Source organism: Panulirus ornatus, chromosome 45 (genome assembly GCF_036320965.1).
Source record: "Panulirus ornatus isolate Po-2019 chromosome 45, ASM3632096v1, whole genome shotgun sequence".
Classification (NCBI taxonomy): Eukaryota; Metazoa; Arthropoda; class Malacostraca; order Decapoda; family Palinuridae; genus Panulirus; species Panulirus ornatus.
Window position 1 is genome coordinate 5,729,184 of NC_092268.1, and position 20,854 is coordinate 5,750,037.

The 20,854-nt window shown below is 38.9% G+C and overlaps 1 protein-coding gene across 1 annotated transcript in view; it reads right to left on the bottom strand.

The window, feature by feature from the left end:
- Positions 1-1,580: 1,580 nt before the first annotated feature.
- LOC139762876 (uncharacterized) overlaps positions 1,581-20,854 on the bottom strand; it is a 174,832-nt gene continuing 155,558 nt past the window's right edge. The window contains exon 7 of the mRNA XM_071688105.1: positions 1,581-20,505. Coding sequence (XP_071544206.1) covers positions 17,962-20,505 — 2,544 coding nt within the window. The 3' untranslated portion in view covers positions 1,581-17,961. The remainder of the gene's footprint in view (positions 20,506-20,854) is intronic.

The following is a 20,854-nucleotide window of genomic DNA, read 5'->3' on the forward strand; positions in this document are numbered from 1 at the left end:
AGTGGATTGAATCAGGGTATGTGAAGCGTCTCGGGTAAACCATGGAAAGTTGTGTGGGGCCTGGATGTGGAAAGGGAGCTGTGGTTTCGGGCATTATTGTATGACAGCTAAAGACTGAGTGTGAACGAATGGGGCCTTTGTTGTCTTTTCCTAGCACTACCTCGCACACATAGGGGGGGGAGGGGGATGTTATTCCATGTGTGGCGAGGTGGCGATGGGAATGAATAAAGGCAGTGTAAATTGTGTGCATGTGTATATATGTATACGTCTGTGTGTGTATATATAGGTGTACATTGAGATGTATGGGTATGTATATTTGCATGTGGGGATGTGTATGTATATACATGTGTATGGGGGTGGGTTGGGCCATTTCTTTCGTCTGTTTCCTTGCGCTACCTCGCAAACGTGGGAGACGACAAAGCAAAATAAAATAAAATATAAATGAATAATATATATATATCCCTGGGGAAAGGGGAGAAAGAATTACTTCCCACGTATTCCCTGCGTGTCATAGAAGGTGACTAAAGGGGAAGGGAGTGGGTGGTTGGAAATCCTCCCCTCTCGTTTTTTTTTTTTCCTAATTTTCCAAAAGAAGGAACAGAGAACGGGGGCCAGATGAGGGTATTCCCTCAAAGGCCCAGTCCTCTGTTCTTAACGCTACCTCGGGAAATGGCAAATAGTATGAAAAAGAAATATATATATGTCTGTTTATGTATGTATATATGTTGATATGTATATGTATGTCTGTGTGTGTATGTACATATTTGTGTATATGTGTGGATGGGTACCTGAGCCAGGTACCCATTTCATCAACCAACCCCTTAAAGTGGATGAAAAGCTGGGTTGACTGTGAACGGACAGGATTCGACTGTCATGGTCAGGAACACTAACCACTACACACAGGAGTCCATAAATACATACATTAATTTTTCTACATTAAACAAAATTTTGGGCAAGAAAGAAATTTTGCTGCTGTATAAATTCAGGGTCAAGCCTAATACAGAAATAATAATATTTTTCTTTTTAAATCATGATTGGTTTTACATAACCTTGCCACCCTGACATACCTCCTCTGGAATCTTACAATATTGTTTAATATTCTACTATATGGTTACCTTTACTTTCAACAAATTAAATATGCTGTGACAAATAAGCAGAAAATCAAACATTTCTACATAAAAAAATTTAAAATCATGTTGGAAACCATTAGAGACTTTACATAGTAGTCTGACAGTATACGAGCCTTTGCTCATCAAGAGTTCTGGAAATCTAGTTTTCACTGTAAGGAAACACACTTACCACTGACCACTGGAAAAAATCTCCTAAGAGAGATTTGAACATTCAGCCTTTGATTTCAAAGACGACAGTATTTGGGGTATTCATGGAATGTTATGACAATGAATCATTTTAAGGTTTTCATAAGAGACTTCATGAGATTAAGCATAAATTCTATTGCAAAAAAAATTTCAATTTTCAAACACCTTTAGCCACAAACCAGCCTTAGGTTAACTCTTAATTCTAAAGATAATAAAATAAGTAAGTCCGTACTAAGCTTATCAAAGGGAATTAATACACCAATGTTGTGGCAAATTATTTGTTGTATTTAAAGAATTAGGATATACAGGTAATATTTGCTTAGCAATAGTTTGTAGGTGAGTTTGCCGCAGCCAAGTACATCAGATGCTAAGTAACTAATACTGTGCCACATACAACACAGTACCTATTTCATGTGTGCCAACTTGGTACTTATTTCATCCATGGGCAGGATTATCCTTTCAAATGACATAAACTGTCATATGTGTGGACATTGCACTAATTGTCCCATTTTGCTAGTACATTACATATTAGAAATAGTGGCAATTATATCCACACACTTCTAAAAAGTCGTTGAGCATTTGTACAAACTGGCTACCATATCACTCCCTGCTGTCATAGTGTTTACTAGTAGACTTTTCTTATGATGCAGATGCAAATAAAAGATAATAATATGTGGCTACTTTATCAATGTATGGCCATTTCTTTATTCATACTTTAAAGTTTCTAAAATATTGAATCAAAAGGAGAATTAAAGTTTCTCTTTCACCACACCCAACTCCAATGAATTAAAACCAGCACGAACAACAAATATGGCATCCATCAATCGTTTGATCTGCTAATCATCACTAATGACATTAGAAGATTAAACTTCACAGAGAGTATTCTTCCAAAATATTTTGAATGGATTACCATGGCTAGTGTACTGATGTGCTGCACTACATACGTCAAAGTCTCATGGCACTGCAATGTGGTGCAGTGATAACATATCATCCACTTACTCAGAGCTGGTCACTCCTCCTCCTGAAGATCCAACTAGCTAACTTCTCATTTGAGTGATAAAAGAAAGTAAATATGACAAACAGTCATGATTCAGGCAGCAGGATTTAAATGAACATAATTCTTAGCAAGATACCTGACATGCATGGTAGAATAACAACCTTTATTGAAAACACACGTGCAAGAAAGAAATGAAATCCTCGAAAAAAGGAATAGAGGCATGCTTGTCAACTCTCATCATTATGTATCACATAATTCCATTTAAAATGTTGTCATCTTTGGACTAAAGGATAACTGCCCAAATTTTTGCCAATTTTCAGTCTGAATGGATAATTGTCCAATTTTTTGCCATTGGTCTTATTCAGGCAAATTGTCTTTGCATAAAGATGCATGCCTGTTATATAGAGATAACATGAAATGATGCACGCTTAATTATTTAGCATTTGGTCCCTTGAAATAAGGGATAGTACTTGGCTGGGCTGCATATGAGATAAAAATTAAAAACTCTCACTTGCAGCTTGTTTTTTTTTTCTTGAATTTAAAATAAAAAAGTAATGAAATTATTTTGTACTAAGTAAAGGTGGCTTTGCCCCTCACTGTTGTCCACATAGATAAATGTAACCATCTACCTCACATTATCTCTAAAAAATTATGGGGGATAAGCACTCATCCTTGGCTACAGTTATCTTTCTGAGTACATCAGCCATGTCCACTAGACATTCCTGAAGGAATATCACCTCTCCATGCATATCTAATATTGGTAAAAACTTATTGAATGGACACTTTTATTTCCTAATGCCAAAAAAATAACAAGAGGCATTGTCAAAGATACATTACATAAGATTCTGACATCTACATCTCTCAAGCACACTGCATTCTCATTGAAAGGTATTCACAAACATTGTAGCTATCCCCTTTGTGCTCTGGAAGGTACATTTGAAGTAACAAAAGATCTTAGCACTAATGTATTCAGAAAGCTTAGAGAAGAATATGCATGGTCTTTTCATAATGTTTCCACAACAGATCTTTTAAGCCCATGGCAAAGATGGGATGCCAAAAATGCACTTCATAAAATATATCTATATATATATGCAGTTACACAAGTTCAATATCAACAGGCTGCTAAATCCAAATCTCCAAATCTGTTCTTGTTATACTCTTGAAAATGCTCATCACCATTTTCAACCACAACAAAGTATGAGAGGGGCAGATTATCAAAACAGATATTCTTGGATACATCTAACATGCACCACAAAATTCAAGATATCCTCAGAACAATTTAACAACCAAATGCAAACCCAAACAGACAATGGCTGCCTTATTCAACAACTCAAGAATGTAACCTTGTGCTGCCCTCTTACAGATGATAAAATGTTTACAAGTAACATTTATCTCTTTGGATATCAATGGTCTTGAAGTGTAATCATTAACTTTTTCCCTTCACTGCAGATAAAAAAAAAAAGGCCAAAAGGCGTGAAAGCCACAAAGTAATTTGTAATACGGAAGATGTAATGCATTATCCCATCTTAATTTTGCTACTCGGTTTCACTCTTAACTGCAACATGTGCTCACCAATTAGCTGATCAAATAAATAAAATTTGTTGATCTTTGCGTGTGTGTTTCCGATGGAGCATCAGAGCACAATGTTCAAGGATTTTTACCTACATTCTGCTTCTACATTTCATCTCTCATGATCTTCAAACATGGTTAGCACTTTACATGTTCCACTTATTTTATAATACAATGTGAGTATTACAGGGCAATAACCAAATATGGCAGAATCTCACAACAAATGCAAAAAGTTACCAATCATTCAGCCATCATAAAATGTAGCAGCTTATATACTTCATTCCTCTCTATTTTCGGTATTGTGACCAGATGGTCATTACCTCTGGTAGATATCTGGCTATGTCCTATGAAATAGCAGTTGCTGCTCTCTCTAGCTATGAAACAGATGCAGCTGCTTCTCTATACAAGGAACAGCAACAGCTGCCTTTCCTTGCTGGCTAGGGAAGAGCATCAGTCGGTCCCCTCCTCTCATTGAATAGCAGTAGTGCCTCTCCAAAAGCAAAGAACAGCAAATCTGCCTCTAGCCAGAATAAATGCAGCTGTCTCATTTTACACATTCAAGTAACAGAAGACTCTGCCTCTTGCTTCATTCACGAATACAGCATCAGCTGCCCTTCTCTATCGTTCCGTAGCCAACAAGGAGCACCAACTGCCACTTCCTCAAGTTGGGAAACAGTAACTTTTGTCTCACTCTTGCCATGGAACTGTAGCATTTTACAAAAAAAAGAAGCTCATAGATTTATCTAAACATTATGGTAATCTGAACCTTACAGACAACTGGAAAATATATACTCAGAAATAAACAAAATATAACACTGGGTATAACCGTCACTCAATTGTATATGTCTAAGGATAATGATATCAAATCCACCTCCAGCTATTGAAAGGTAATGTGTTAGCCTTTAGTACATATACGACTATTATACTACAACAATATAAAATCCTTGTGAAATCTTAATCAAATGCATGTATCTACAATGCTACAGCTTATTTGAACACACAAGACTGAACTAGTCCATCAAGTCGAGAGCCCAAGTCAATATAAGCCATATGTGACTCTTCAGGCAAATGATAAACAAGGACACTACTGACAGTCTCAGCTATGGCAGCAGGACAGTGGATTTGCTAGGGTCCTACTTACAAAAATACAGTACAGAGCCTTGATAAACTTTTTCAAACCAGGATTATAAATTCTGCATCATCAATTAGAATATCAAAGCAGTTGAAATAATGTACTTTTCTAAAGACAAGACCCAACTATAATAAGATAGGGATTAATGTTCAGTACAAGGTGTCAACTCATGTGCTCAATTTTCTTAACAGTGAGAGTGGTCAGGAAGCTGATAACACATCAAATTTCAAATGTTATTTTTCCTAAAAAAGAAATTAAAGACAGCATCAAGTATATGTAAGTCATGGCATGGAAGGAATTAAATAAACATGGCTGACTAATACAGATGATCACATTTTAAGCCCAATTATGAAGTAAGGTTGAGAGATAAGAACACATCGGTGAGCATGAAGGTTTTATATATAACTACTGTTTCATATTCTTCATATTTTATCATACATAATCGCTGTTTCCTGCATCAGAGAGGTAGTGCCAGGAAACAGACAAAGAATGGCCCTTCCACTCATATACACATATATATACATAAATACCCACATATGCACATATACATACATACAAATGTACATATTCATACTTGCTTGCCTTCATCCATTCCCAGCGCTACCCCACCCCACAGGAAAACAGCAGCTATCCCCTGCTTTATTACCTCTAGAACTCCTTCCAGGAAGGGTCCTGGTGTTAACCAACGATCCTTTCCACAAAGGGCCCTGGTGTTAACCCACGACCTTTCCAGGAATGGTCCTTTTCCAGAGGATTCTACAGCTCCATAGTTGAGCTACACTTAGCACATGAACAAGGATGGGCTCTGCCGAAGCAAAATGTTCTATGGTGAGGCTATGATCCGCTTTGTCAAATGACAACGATACAGTCTCATCAAAGGCAGCTTTTCACTTGCAGTGTGACCTCAAGGAGGTTGAGTCCAGTACCACCTATATATTCTTTCCTTTCATGCATGTTTGCTATTTTCTGAGGGAGCAAGGTAGAATCCAGAACAGATAACTTAGCCTTGAAGAATAAAGGACCCTTGTTTGGCTGTTTCCTCTGTTCCTTCTTTTTGAAAGTAACACAGGAGGATTTCCAAACCCCTACTCCCATCCCTATCATTCACCTTCTATAACATGCAGAAGATACATGGGTATTATTCTCTCTCCCCATTCCCTACGGATAAAAATGAAAGAACACATCCTGGCCCCCCACAGACCTTTCCAAGGTTTATCCCAGACGTTTCACATGCCCTAGTTCAGTCCACTGACAGCACGTCGACCCAGGTATATCACATCATTCCAATTCACTTTATTCCTTGCATGCCTCTTACACTCCTATATGTTCAGGCCCCGATCGTTCAACTTCTTTTTCACTCCATCCTTCCACCTCCATTTTGGTCTCCTGCTTCTCTTTGTTCCCTCCACTTCTGACACATATACCCTCTTTGTCAACCTTTCCTCACTCATTCTCTCCATATGCCCAAACCATTTCAACACATGCATTCCCTGTGTGTCATAAAAGGTGACTAAAAGGAGAGGGAGTGGGTGATTGGAAATCCTTCCCTCCAGTTTTAATTTTTCCAAAAGAAGGAACAGAGAAGGGGCTAAGTGAGGATATTCCCTCTAAGGCTCAGTCCTCTGTTCTTAATGCTACCTCACTAACTCGGGAAATGGCAAATGTTTATGAAAAATGTATTACATTATCATTATTATTATACTTAATTGCTGTTTCCCACGTCAGTGAGGTAGTGCCAGGAAACAAAGAATGGCCCATCCACTCATCCACACACACACATATGTAAGGCATGTGTACATGTAGGAAGACAGGAAAGTGATTGGTTCTCAGTGAATGCAGGTTTGCGGCAGGGGTGTGTGATGTCTATTTGTTTATGGATGGGGTTGTTAGGGAGGTGAATGCAAGAGTTTTGGAAAGAGGGGCAACTATGCAGTCTGTTATGGATGAGAGAGCTTGGGAAGTGAGTCAGTTGTTGTTCGCTAATGATACAGCACTGGTGGCTGATTCGTGTGAGAAACTGCAGAAGCTGGTGACTGAGTTTGGTAAAGTGTGTGAAAGAAGAAAGGTGAGAGTAAATGCAAATAAGAGTAAGGTTATTACGTACAGTAGGGTTGAGGGACAAGTCAATTGGGAGGTAAGTTTGAATGGAGAAAAACTGGAGGAAGTGAAGTGTTTTAGATATCTGGGAGTGGATTTGGCAGCGAACGGAACCATAGAAGCGGAAGTAAATCATAGGGTGGGGGAGGGGGGCGAAAGTGCTGGGAGTGTTGAATAATGTGTGGAAGTCAAGAACATTATCTCAGAAAGCAAAAATGGGTATGTTTGAAGGAACAGTGGTTCCAACAATGTTATATGGTTGCAAAGACATGGGCTATAGATAGAGTTGTGCGGAGGAGGGTGGATGTGCTGAAAATGAGATGTTTGAGGACAATATGTGGTGAGAGGTGGTTTGATCGGGTAAATAATAATAGGGTAAGAGAGATGTGTGGTAATAAAAAGAATGTGGTTGAGAGAGCAGAAGAGGGTGTTTTGAAATGGTTTGGTCACATGGAGAGAATGAATGAGGAAAGATTGATGGCGGAAAGATGGAGTAAAAAAGATTTTGAGTGATAGGGGCCTGAACATGCAGGAGGGTGAAATGCATGCAAGGAAGAGTGAATTGGACTGATGTGGTATACCGGGGTTGACGTGCTGTCAATGGACTGAACCAGGGCATGTGAAGCATCTGGGGTAAACCATGGAAAGTTCTGTGGGGCCTGGATGTGGAAAGGGAGCTGTGGTTTCTGTGCATTATTACATGACAGCTAGAGACTGAGTGTGAACGAATGTGGCCTTTGTTGTCTTTTCCTAGCGCTACCTCGTGCATATGAGGGGGGAGGGGGTTGTTATTTTATGTGTGGCGGGGTGGCAACGGGAATGAATAAGGCAGACAATATGAATTATGAACATGTGTATATATGTATACGTCTGTGTGTGTTTATATATGTTTACGTTGAGATGTATAGGTATGTATATGTGCATGTGTGGATGTGTATGTATATACATGTGTATGTGGGTGGGTTGGGCCATTCTTTCGTCTGTTTCCTTGCGCTATCTCACTAATGCGGAAGACAGCGACAAAGTATAATGAAAAAAATATAAATAATATATATGGCCATATACATACATAGACATACATATATATACATGTGTACATATTCATACTTGCTTGCCTTCATCCATTCCTGTTGTTACCCTGCCCCATAGGAAAAACCCCCTGCTTCAGCAAGGTACCCCCAGTAAAACAGACAAAAAGGCCACCGTTCACCCTCAATCTCTAGCTGTCATGTGTAATGCATTGAAATCATTGTTTACTCAGATGCTTAAAGGCCCTGGTTCAGTCACTGACAGCACGTCCATCCCAGTATACCACATTGTTCGACATCACTCTATCCCATGCATGCCCTTAACCCTCTTCCATGCTCAAAATCTCTTTTACTCCATCTCAACTTTCTCCTTTCACACACTTTTCCAGACTTGTTCACCAACTTCTGCAATTTTTCACTCGAATCAGCCACCAGTGCTGTATCATTGGCGAACAACAATTGACTCACTTCCCAGGCCCTATCATCCCCAACAGACTGCATACTCACCCCTCTCTCCAAAGCTCTTGTATTTACCTCCCTAACCACACCATCCATCAACAAATTACCATGGTGACACTGCACACCCCTGCCACAGACTGACTTTCAATGGAAACCAGTCACTCTCCTCTCTTCCTATTAGTACACATGCCTTAACACAAGATAGCTAGAGACTGGATGTGATTGGACGTGGCCGTTCTTTGTCTGTTCCTGGCACTACCTCGCTAATGCAAGAAATGACAATGAAGTGAAAAATCACCTTTGATGAGGTTATATCATTGGTAAAACAGTCTTGTCAGAGAATTTCTCACTCCAAAAGAGTTTACAGTTCACTGCCACCGGATGTAACACAACCTCAAGCTGCAGAAGTCTTAAAAAAGGGGTCCTGGGTAACACCAAGACTTTTTCACTGAAATTGTGCCTGCGATAATTTTTGCATGCTTGTTTGCCATTTCCTGCATCAACAACATAGCACAAGGAACTGACAAAGAAAAGGCCATATTCACCTACATCCATTCTCTAGCTGTCGTGTGTAGTGCACTTGAACAATAGTCCCCTATCCACAACTAGGTCCAAAAGACCTTTCTGTGGCTTTCCCTGGTTGCTATATATGCCCTAAACCTGGTTTAGTTCAATGACAAGTCACCCCCTGTACACCATATTGCTTCGAATCACTCTATTCTGTGTAAAGATGATTTCAGAGTCTAAAATGGAGGGGAAAAGAAGAATGTGGAGACCAAACTGGAGATGGAAGGATGGACTGAAAAATATTTTCAGTGTTCGGGGCCTGAAAATGCTGAAGGATGAAAGGCATGCCTGGGATAGAGTGAATTTATGTGATGGGCTATACAGTATGGGAATAGCAGAACACTTTACATGAGGCTTTGATGCTATCTGGTGACTTCAAGTTCTTGTACTTACTTAGGTGGCGTTGGGACTCAAAAGTAGGTTGGGAGGAGAGTTTTTTCAAGGTGGGGCAATCTCTCAGGCTTCAGTGGTCCTTTAAAATGTTAAACTATTCCTCCATCGGAGAGGTAAACGATGCTTAGAATAGGAGGAATTCATTCAGGCAACTGAACTCTTTCAGTTTCTCAAACCAGTGGTTGATGGTTGGATTGTTTCAGATGTTGTAGTTTGGAATAATAAAACATCTTTACAGTATACATTTTGCAAATCATGTCATTACAGAAGGCCTTACACAGGTTCGTGTTGTTGTGGTAGAAAGTCCAGTTTCACTGTTGCATTAGCCTCTTAATGTTTGGTGCGACCTAGGGAATGTCAGCTGAGTTGAGCCTTGAGCATTTCTTAGAATTGAGGCTATACCAGGCTTCACTGACTGCCCTGATGTAATTATCAGTCCTGGGATACCATACAATCCAATGTATGTGATGTAATGCTGGATGGGTAATTATCCTGCATGTTTTGACATTTGATTCCACATGCTTTGCTACAGATGGGGCTGAGGGGAGAGGATACAACTGAGACTTGTCCTATGATCAACACGTACGATGTTCTGAGAGTTGCTATTAGTCGACCATATCACTCAAAATCGGTCAAGGGTGTTCCAAACATAAGCAGGAAATCTATAACATGATAAATGTTGCTGTACCTGTTGACCTATAGCACCCATTTCATAAAAATCCCTACAGAGTGCATGCATGACACAAAGGTACCTAACTCGGAGGTAATCCATGGCGTTAGTGAGATGGTCCACCATTACAACTCTGTTGGGGAAAGGGGATACCTCACACCCTTAGGGTTCTTATTCCTTAGACAGTACAGGTGTAGGTCTTTTTGACAGAATAGCACTACATCCTCACCATGTCCAATGAGGTATAGATGAAGAAAGGGTTTATAATCTTCTATACAGCATGTCTCAGCAAGAATATACCATGCCCCTGTAACGGCCATAGCATCAAGTCTTAATGGACCTGATTGTAGTGACCAGCAAACCCATCTTGTTCGAGAGTGACATGACTCAATACATAGACTGTTGGTAGTCCAAACCACATCCCAGGAGCTTTTAGGCATTGAGGGCTTGATGGTTGGAGGGTTGTGTGACCTTCATTGGAAGAGATGACTCTAATGGTCTTCTGAACACCTCAAACTGTGCTCATTTGGAATCACTCTTAACCTGAGAAGCAATCTGCTTTCTTGAAAGCCCAAATATCATTTGTATTTTTCATAAAGTTCCATGCACTGAAAATAAAGTTTCACTGAAATTACCTCCAAGCCTAACCTAGTATTTTTCCCAAGGTAGGTAAAAAGCCTTGTTTTTGTACTTCAAAATTCAATAGATATATATCTATAACTAAATCTGCAGCTACAAATTTTTATAGAATTTTAAAATAAACACAACTGAACAAAAATAATGAAAATAGCTTGAAAAATACAGAATGATGCAAAATATAGGCAAAGGAAGAAGCAAAACTTACATTCAAGATTCTGAGGTCTAAAAGTGAGGAAGACATTGCAGTATGTCGTTCTCCCAAGTCTCCTGTCAAATCCCTCTTTCAAGGCTTTCATCATATCTGATTTTCTAACAGTAAGAAGTGGTATATTGCTAGCAGGTTCTTCCTCCACCTCTATGAGCCATATGAGCTTCATAACATTAGGATCACATGCCTTTTGTGGGGAAGTAAAAGATAATATGACTGGAAACATCTGTTACCCACTACCTGATCTTGAAACATCTCTGCTACCCACAACCTGAACTTAACTCACAACATGATATCTTGGTTCCATCACTTTACTGCACTTTTTGAGTGATCTCAAATAGAAATGACAAAACAAACAGTAAATTTACAATAGGGTTTACAAAGGGCCACATCAAGACAGTAATGTGCATGTATCTCACTGCTAAAGCAAAGCAACCAAAGATTATACTGGAATTCAGTTCACATGAGTTAATATACCCATTTTGTATGAAAAATAATGCATATTATAACATCTAAAATTTAACATGTGGTACGGCATGTAAACATTACATTTAACATTTGTCATTTTTTCCCAATACATGCTCCCCATTTCCCACATTAGTGCCTTGAACAGACAAAAAAATGGCCTCATTTGCTCACATCCACTCTTTAGCTGTCATGATGAATGCACTGAAACCATAGCCTCCTATCCACAACCAGGAACCAAAGGACTTTCTGTGGCATACCCTGTTTCATAAAAAAAAGCATAGCAATATTGTTGTTGGCATTTTGACTTTATTGGACTGCCTAAGTGCTTAAGTATCATAAACGTATCTCTGACTTTCCTTTTTTCATGCTGTAAAATATACTTATGGTTAAATATCTTAAGCTGAAATACAAAAAGCTAGATTCTTATTCATTTATTTGTCTATTCATCTATTATGCTTGATCGCTGTTTCCCACATCATCAGGGTAGTGCCAGGAATAAAAGAATGACCAATCTACTCATATACACGCATATATATATGAATGCCCATACACACACATATACATACATATACATATATACATACTTATACATACACATACACAGACATACATATATACACATGTAAATACTCATATTTGCTTGCTTTCATACATTCCTGGCACTACCCCTCCCCACAGGAAACAGCATCACTACCCCCTGCTTCAGTGAGGTAGCGCCAGGGAAACAGACAAAAAAGGCCACATTTGTTCACACTCAGTCTCTGGCTGTCATGTGTACTACACCAAAACCACAGCTCCCACTACACATCCAGGCCCCACAGGCCTTCCCATGGTTTACCCCAAACATTTCACATGCCCTGGTTCAGTCCACTGACAGCACATAGACTCCAATTCACTCTATTCCTTGCATGCGTCTCACCCTACTGCATGTTCAGGCCCTGATCACTCAAAATCTTTTTCACTCCATCCTTCCACCTCCAATTTGGTGTTTTGCTTCTTGCTCCCTCTATCTCTGGCACATATATCCTCTTTTTCAACCTTCCCTCACTCATTCTCTCCATGTGACCAAACCATTTCAATACACCCTCTTCTGCTCTCTCAATCACACTTATTTTTATTACCACACATCTCTCTTACCCTTTCATTACTTACTCGATAAAACCACCTCACACCACATATTGTCCTCAAACATTTCATTTCCAATACATCCACCCTGAATTACAAAAAGCTAGATATATTGAATGAATTTTACTAGCTGAAATGACAGAGGATTCTTAAACTCCAATACACCTGACAGATAAATGCGCATTTTGTGATGGGTGACCTGCTTGTTCTTAGCTTTGACAGAGTAACAGGGGACCAAGTACTTTGTGAGCAAAAAATCAAAATATAATCAGGTTGCTGAAAAAAAGGTTATTCCATTGCTTCTTTGAACAATGAGCATGATTAAGTAGAAAAAAAAAGTCATAAAGCTGACAACACATGCTTAATTTGGTATTGTTTAACTCTAGCAGGTTCAAAGAAATCTAGTACAGCATCATTAAAACAAAATGATGTGAAATGCAGCATTCAGTCATCTAATATTATCTACTAAACCATATTTTATCGTTTATAATTTTTACAAAATTTACCGTTTACACTTTTATAAATGAAAGTTACAGAAATACAGAACATCAGTATGGTGATAAAAATTTTGTCAGTAAATACTGAGAGGGAAATCGTTCACCCCGTGCAAACTTCACATTCTCTTGCATGTTCAGGCCCTGAACACTCTAAGTTTCTTTCACTTCATCATTTCCATCACCTCAGATTCCCCCTTTCCCTTGTTCTCTCCACTTCCAACATGTACACCAGATTTCACCTGCTTGAGGTTACACCACAAGTGAAAAAGTCACCTTTGGAAAGGCTGTATCGTTGTTAGTTTAGAAAACGAAGCACACTTTTGTCAAAGAACTTTTCCCCTGAAAGGAGCCCATCCTATCCCAGCTACTGTGTGTGGTACAGCCTTGGAGCAACTGGGACTCTCGGAAAAAGGATCCTGGCATAACAACAAGACCCGTTCAGAGGGGGATTCTGAGATAATCATAAATAAACATATATCAGCAACTAAAAGAATAACAATAAAATCCCTAGAAAGTACTGAGCTTTCTACAATTATTTGCATAAACAATGCTAGTATGTCTGAAGCACATGAAAGGGGTTACACAGTGCTAGGTGGGGAGATATATCCTGATTAGTAATGCTTATGAACATGCAGAGATCTTTTAATATCTTTTAATTACATCCTCACTAATTCTGAAAAAATAGTGGCATAGGTTCAAAGCTTTCAAAGTAAAAAAATTCTTAATACAAAACAATTCATTTAGTAAATAAGAACAATCAAGTCTCAACATCTGACCAAATTCATCTTTATATCAACCTGTTAAGTCTTTCCTACAATGATGCTTCTCATCAATATCAATTTGATTTTATTACACAATCCTTTAACTCATGACTTACTAAAAGTTACTGCCTCCAACTCTCTCAGGCATCATTGATTCTTTTACCTAAAATGAAAGCCAAATTTCTTGAAAAACACACTCCACAAAAACACAAGCTCAACTGCAAAATACTAAGTCAGATCCACAGCATCTTACATTCAGCAGAAGCTCTGCACAGAGTGTCTCAGCATGATTCACAAGTCACTCATAATGATGCTGTAGTCTGCAACAATTACGTGCAAACTGTGCAGCAATTTTACAATTTATATTCAGCCATCAAGAAAACAGAATGAGTATACGAGTTGACTGCACGTTTACTTATACAATACCAGAATCATGGACACCAATCGTAGGGAATAAAATGAATGTTATTCTTCACATCTGTATTTGTTAATTTATGGTTCCTTTACAATTTCAAGTATATCATCTTCCCCAGAAAGTAATTTCATTTCGAGTTGTGACAGAACATACCATTGTTGGTCCAAACTTCATGCTGATTTCCATCGTAATTTCTGAATTACTCAAACTACAAGACGTTAAGACTTCACTGGGCTTGATGGGCTTAAGCTTAATGCAAATTAATGTCTTCTTTCTTAAAATCTGCAATGGATTAAAGATTGTCTTGATGTAACATAAACAGTGCATGGTATAGGGCACAAGAACAGCATGCTGACAGAGATGGCAATTCATGCTCAATAGTTTCTAAATACACAGTTAGTCCTGCCATACGTTTACACACACATTCTAAACTAAAGAAAAAGCTGTTAAATAATTGTTGAATAACTGGTATCATGAAAGTTCCTAGGTTTCATCAGCAATACAGTCTATCAGAAAAATCACTCAGTCTTTGAAAGAAACATTTACACATCAGTCATTCTGCACCTAGAGGTAAAAGTGTCCAATATCATACACAAAACTGCACAACCAAACATTGTCACTGTGAACACAAACATCTATTTGCATTTTGACTCGAGAGTAACAATTCCTTTCAGTACTTTCACAGTCAAGAACATGGCCAAATGAAGGAAACAACAACAACAAAAACCTATGGTTAAGAAACTGACAACCACAGCAAAGATGGTTTAGCTTGGTGGAAGAAAGAGAACAAGGCCAGCCTGAGAGGAGGCAACCAGCTCTTTGTCTACTTCATCTTTGGTAATTCTTTTTGACAAATGCACAGTCCATCCCTGAAGCAATTTTTCCCAAGTCTTCATAGGTCTGCATATTCTCTCTGAGCAAATTCACAACACTTACAACATCTTAACTTGCAAAACCTTTTTAAGACACAAAGTCAGAGAAAAATCTCCAATTGCTAAGTATTCATGACTTGAATGCTCGTTATTAATTTTAAGGAACTGTGGCACGAACTGTGTGTCATAATGGTTTATTCAAATTCTTCACATCTGGGATGAAATCACCAAACTGAAGACATTTCTCACCTACATGCAACTCCAACAACAAACAAGTATGTCCAGGCAGACATCAGTTCTACCCTAGGAATACTAATGCCCATTAGCTAACACACAAATATGATTTATAAGGTTGTACATTAGAAGTGAAACTTCTTATTCTCGTCGTTGTACATCAGAGCTGACAACAACTACTGTTCTTGTCCATAAGCAATCACATGCAGTACTTTCAATGCTGCACATCCTAGCCAAAAAAGTCATGCACTGTTCAGTGTTGCACATATGAGCTGACACCCATGTACTACTCCCTGACATAAATGGTCGAGATCACAAAAAAATTACACATGATTTTGGAGTTGGTGGGGTAAAAATATATAGATATGGCTACCTACTAAAATAACTTTTGCAGAAACTCAGAAGATAAAACTACAAATTAATGTTTTTGCTGTAGACTTTTACAATATTAAACTTTTTGTATGATTTTTCATTATCACAGATACAAAATGGAGTGTTAAGAACCCCTTATAATTTACAATAAAATCTAGTAATATAATGATATTGTTGAGCATAGTCATTTCTAGCACACCATCATTCCTGCAGGCTTTCTTAAACCTATGTGTTGATGTCATGCACCTATTTCAGGAGACTGAAGGTGCTATACATCCAATGGTTGTGTATGTAATAACTAATGTCAATGCTTTGTCATGACAGTGAAAAACTAAACACTCAATGCCTTAAATCTAACTGCTAAATCTGCAAACATCCACGAGTAAAACTACTTATGTTACATATCATATTACATATATACAAAGTACGCAACTGTGTTCACATCCTGCCACTTTGAAGAGGCAGTGGTGAAAAGTTATGCACAGAAGAATATGTACCATGTTTCAAAATAAAACCTGTTTCTTCAGTGTAGCTACTAAATATGGAAAACTGAGGAAAAAAAGTAGTTGGGCACAATGTTGTCATATTTGAGGGTTTTGAAAAAGCTCTGTTTAGTTCTTAAATAAAAAAATCCAGCTGAATTTTACTTTTTTCTCATGAATACTAAACCTTATAGTAGCAAACCAAACTACTTCAGCAAGCAATAAAGATAATTCACCCATCTCATTTTTCCAGACAAATTTAAAGCTTTCACTCTCCAATTCAGTTTGGCACACCCTTCACATAATATCATTCAGTTCCTTCAACAGATTCAGTACCTAATACATATCCCATTCTGTTTACCAGTTCTGTTAAATGCTCTTCAACTATCAATTTGCTTTTTCAGTCAAAAAGTGGTTAACTAAAATACCACTAAAAAATAATAATACTAATAACAATCTAATGTGATATACTTTTCAGTGAGGAATATACATGAAAATGTAACATAAATTGACAAAATAAAACTAATAAAACTATAATTTCGACTGTTACTACTTCACGAAACAGTTCACCAGAAATTATTTGTTGAGGAATTACTGCTACTGCTTCCATCCTCTATGACGGCCTCTGTCCATACCTATCTGGCCAACTGAAAATATTTTCACAAATTACATATGATAAAAATGTAAGTCAGGAGAGTTTATTCATAATAAATTTGAAGTGAAATAACCCATACGCTACATTAAGTTAATTTCTCCATGTCAAAGAACGCAGGCTACATTATAAATGGACTTGCTGCAATACATGGTATAATTTCATCTGAGTCTTTTCCAAAGTCCCATTCACAACTGGGTCAATTTTCTTTAATTTCCTTATATATATGAAAGAAATAATAGACCAAGTCGCAAAAGTAATTAGCTGGCACTGCCATAAGATTTTGAAATAATTATGACATACTGTAAGCATTCCACCTTCAATGTTTTCCCCTCGTTTACTTTAGCTAGATGTGCAAACCAACTGACTTTGTTCCATTATCTATAGTGTGTCCTGTCAATAGCCTTTTCTCTTCCACCTTACTGATGCCCAACTACTCACCAAAGTCTTTTGGCCAAGATTAAAATACATGGTTCAGTTATTCTACTTGTGGGAAGTTAAGATACATATAGGATAAATTCCATTTTTTGAGATCATTTTGTCTGAGAGATTCACTCAGACAATCTACTAGGTTCCCCAGTAGTTCTTATAAAAGAAAAAGAAAACTCATTTGTCGGCACTGACATTTCTGCATCATCTACCTAGATGCTGAAAAGAATGGATATCAAGGCCTCAATAGTACCTGGATATTCCAGATACAGGTGTAAATTAAGCCAAAAGGTTATTACGTGATGGAATAAATAATAACTGTCTTCATATAAATCATGCTGGTCTCCAGACAACGCTAACAGCCCAAAATTCAGTACAGGTACACAATAATGTGAGGCTGAGTTCCAGGTGTGTGTGCATCTGCATTTAAGTGGATGGGTAAAACACCCAATATGCCATGTAGGCTAACATGAGTACAAAGTGAATGGCATCATTGTATGTCACGCCAACACTGGGTAATATTTGACCAGTCAAGTTTAACCGTTAAGTCAGATATTTTGCCCACATGGCAGGTTGATGTCAGTCTTTGTTTACATCCAGCACCAGTGAGTTGAATACTTCCTGATCCCCCAGGTCACCAAGTGTGGGCTGGAAATCTTCCTCCAGCCCCCCACCACTCCCACTCTCAAGAGATAGTCCTGTACGATTAAGGGCATTGAGAGTTAGCATGGAGGGTGAGCTGATAAGTGGTCCCTGACCACTGCCACCAATGTCTCCTTGCTGAACTCTAACACTGTCCATGCAACAACTATTAACACCAAGAGTATGTTCATTCCTTGATATTTGCTCATCCATGGCCTGCATACCTCCCGTGTCAGTTTGATAATTTGAAGAAAATGGATTAATGTTCGGAGGAACTTGCAAAGGATCTGAGAGAGTGGAAAGATCTGTAGACTGACTTTCTGATAAAGTTAAAGGTTCCATACTGTCAAGTCCAACTGAAGCACCAGCATCACTCTGTAAATTTACATCCAGCAATGGATCAATATCTAGATTATAACTCTCTGTAAAGTCATTGTACTCGCTGGGCACTGGTGTTGGGGCATAAGAAGACTGCTGCGATACACAGCAGTCTGAAAAATTGAACTGTTGATTTACAATTGGAGTGTTTGGCTGGGATTTTGGATAAGATTCAGGATTACAAGATGGCATGTTGAGCATCTGCAAAAGTGGAACTGACTGAGGCCGGTTAGAATTTCCTGATAGTGCACTGCTGGGCCCTGGCTGAGAATTGGTCATCACATTAGTTACTTCTTGGGCCAATGGATCAGTGGGAAATGCTGGGGGTTGAGGCTGATAATGGATGGTTGGCCCAGCTGACATATGACGACGACGCAAGTCACTAATGCCACCACCTACTGACGGTTTGTTTTTGAGCATATTGTGCAGCATGGAGGCTGATGGAAGTTGTGAGCTCGTAGAATCATGCTGTGGGTGTAATGAGCCATCTTGCACCAGAGGAGAGAGTGGGGCAGAGGAAGGTGATGGTGGAACACTTCCTGAGGAGTGTCTAGAGCGGAACTTTCCACCTCGGCGGTTAGACATATCATCAGGGGTATAAGGAGCATGTCTGAAAGTTGGAGCACCTGAGGAGTGTCGTGAGCGACAAGTTGGGGTATAGGGGGTGCGAAGGTTTTGGCTGGAGTTATGGCGTGACCTAGGAAACAGAGGTGTGGTTATTGGAGACATAAAGGGAGTGCTGCTTTCTGAGGCAACTGGATAGTTAGGTTGGTCTGGTGTAAATGGTGTGCTGCGCGGTGTTACATAGGTCGAACTGGTTTGGCCAGAGTTGTGTCGTGACCTAGGCAATGGGGTATTACGAGGAGACATAAAAGGGCTGGCATTAGCACTAGAGCACTGTGACATACCCTGTGCTTGGTCTAGGTTACTGCCTATTGGGGTGAAATTAAATTGTGTTCTTCGAGTATTGGGACTGGGTGGAACTGAACCCACAGTCTGGCCACCCATCAAAGAATTTAAAGTTTCTCCTCCATCAAGCGAAGGCTGGAAGCTCACTCTTCGTCTTATCCCTCCAGCTCCAGGTGCATCCTGATCTAACATGTCTGAATCACCTACAAGAGACCTTGTTACTCCCCCAACTCCACCTTGAGCTTGACCCCCTGGAAGGTTTCTTTGTAACAATTTACGTAATTCTGACAACTGATTGGACTTTTGGGCATCATCTAAATCTACTGAAGTCTTGTGGAAATATTCCATAAGCTCATCTTCTGCTTCATGATTGTTTGTACAATTGCTATTCAATAATCCCTGCTGCTGCAACTCTCTTTGTCCTTGCTGCTGGGATGTAGCCTCTGTTAACGCTGACCCTCCAAAACTGCCGACCAAAAAGCTATCAGCCCTAGAATGTGTAAGTTCTGTTCCACCAACATCTGCCCAATGTGAACTTCCCGTAACTGTTGATTGACAACTATCTGTCATCTTGGGCTGAATGGCTTTAAATCGTGCTTTTGGTGATGTACTTTTGGGAACAGTGGAAGGCATGATAAGGACTGTCTTCTTCGATGGATTAGGTTTTGAAACTGGTACTTTATTAGTAAGGGGCTTCTTTCCATCAGAGCCAAAACTATTAACTATACTGTTAGCACTACAATTTCTTCTGATTGGCTGGAGTGAATGTCCCACATTAGTTATCAAACTACTGTTAAAATTTCCATTTTTTCCATCCATGTTACATTTGGCATCCAAGATTTTATCATCAGTGAGAGAGTCCAAAAAATCTAAAGGCTGTTCCTGCTTGATTTCTGTTCTGCCGAGTATACTACTAGTATTGATGCTCGAGACGTCATTAGTAGCACCATTGGGAAGCTCTGAGGTCAAGCTATCACAGCTACCATTGGTGGTTGTGGTGGTGGTAGTGATGGTAGTGGATATTGTGGTGACAGCAGCATGGTGAGACCCAGACCCAGGACCGATTTTGTTGTTTGAGACAGTGACAGGAGTTCCATTTGCTATGGTCTCGCCTGATGGGTTACGTGATGTTCCACTTCGACGTCTAGACTTTGGTCGTTCATTATTACACTTATTCATAGTGGGCTGCTGTTCCTGTAAAGAAAATTTGAATACTTTAACGTACTTTGATATTAGCATGTAAATCCTTTTTACTTGCTTAATCCTATCTAAAAACTGGATAAAAAAAAGCTGAGCTCATTTCTTCATTACAGTCATTAGAATTGAGGAAGGCTTAAAGAGATGAGAAACTAAATATCATCTAAATCACATTATCAAGAAATTAGTAACAGATGGATATACCAGGTGAAAATGGTATCTAAAATACATATAATGACCGAAGTATTACTATCCATTCCAAAATATAAAGGACTCAGACATAAGTTAATGAAGCACTACGAAATGGGATGTAAGATCCGACTTCTAACCTGTTCGATATCAAAAA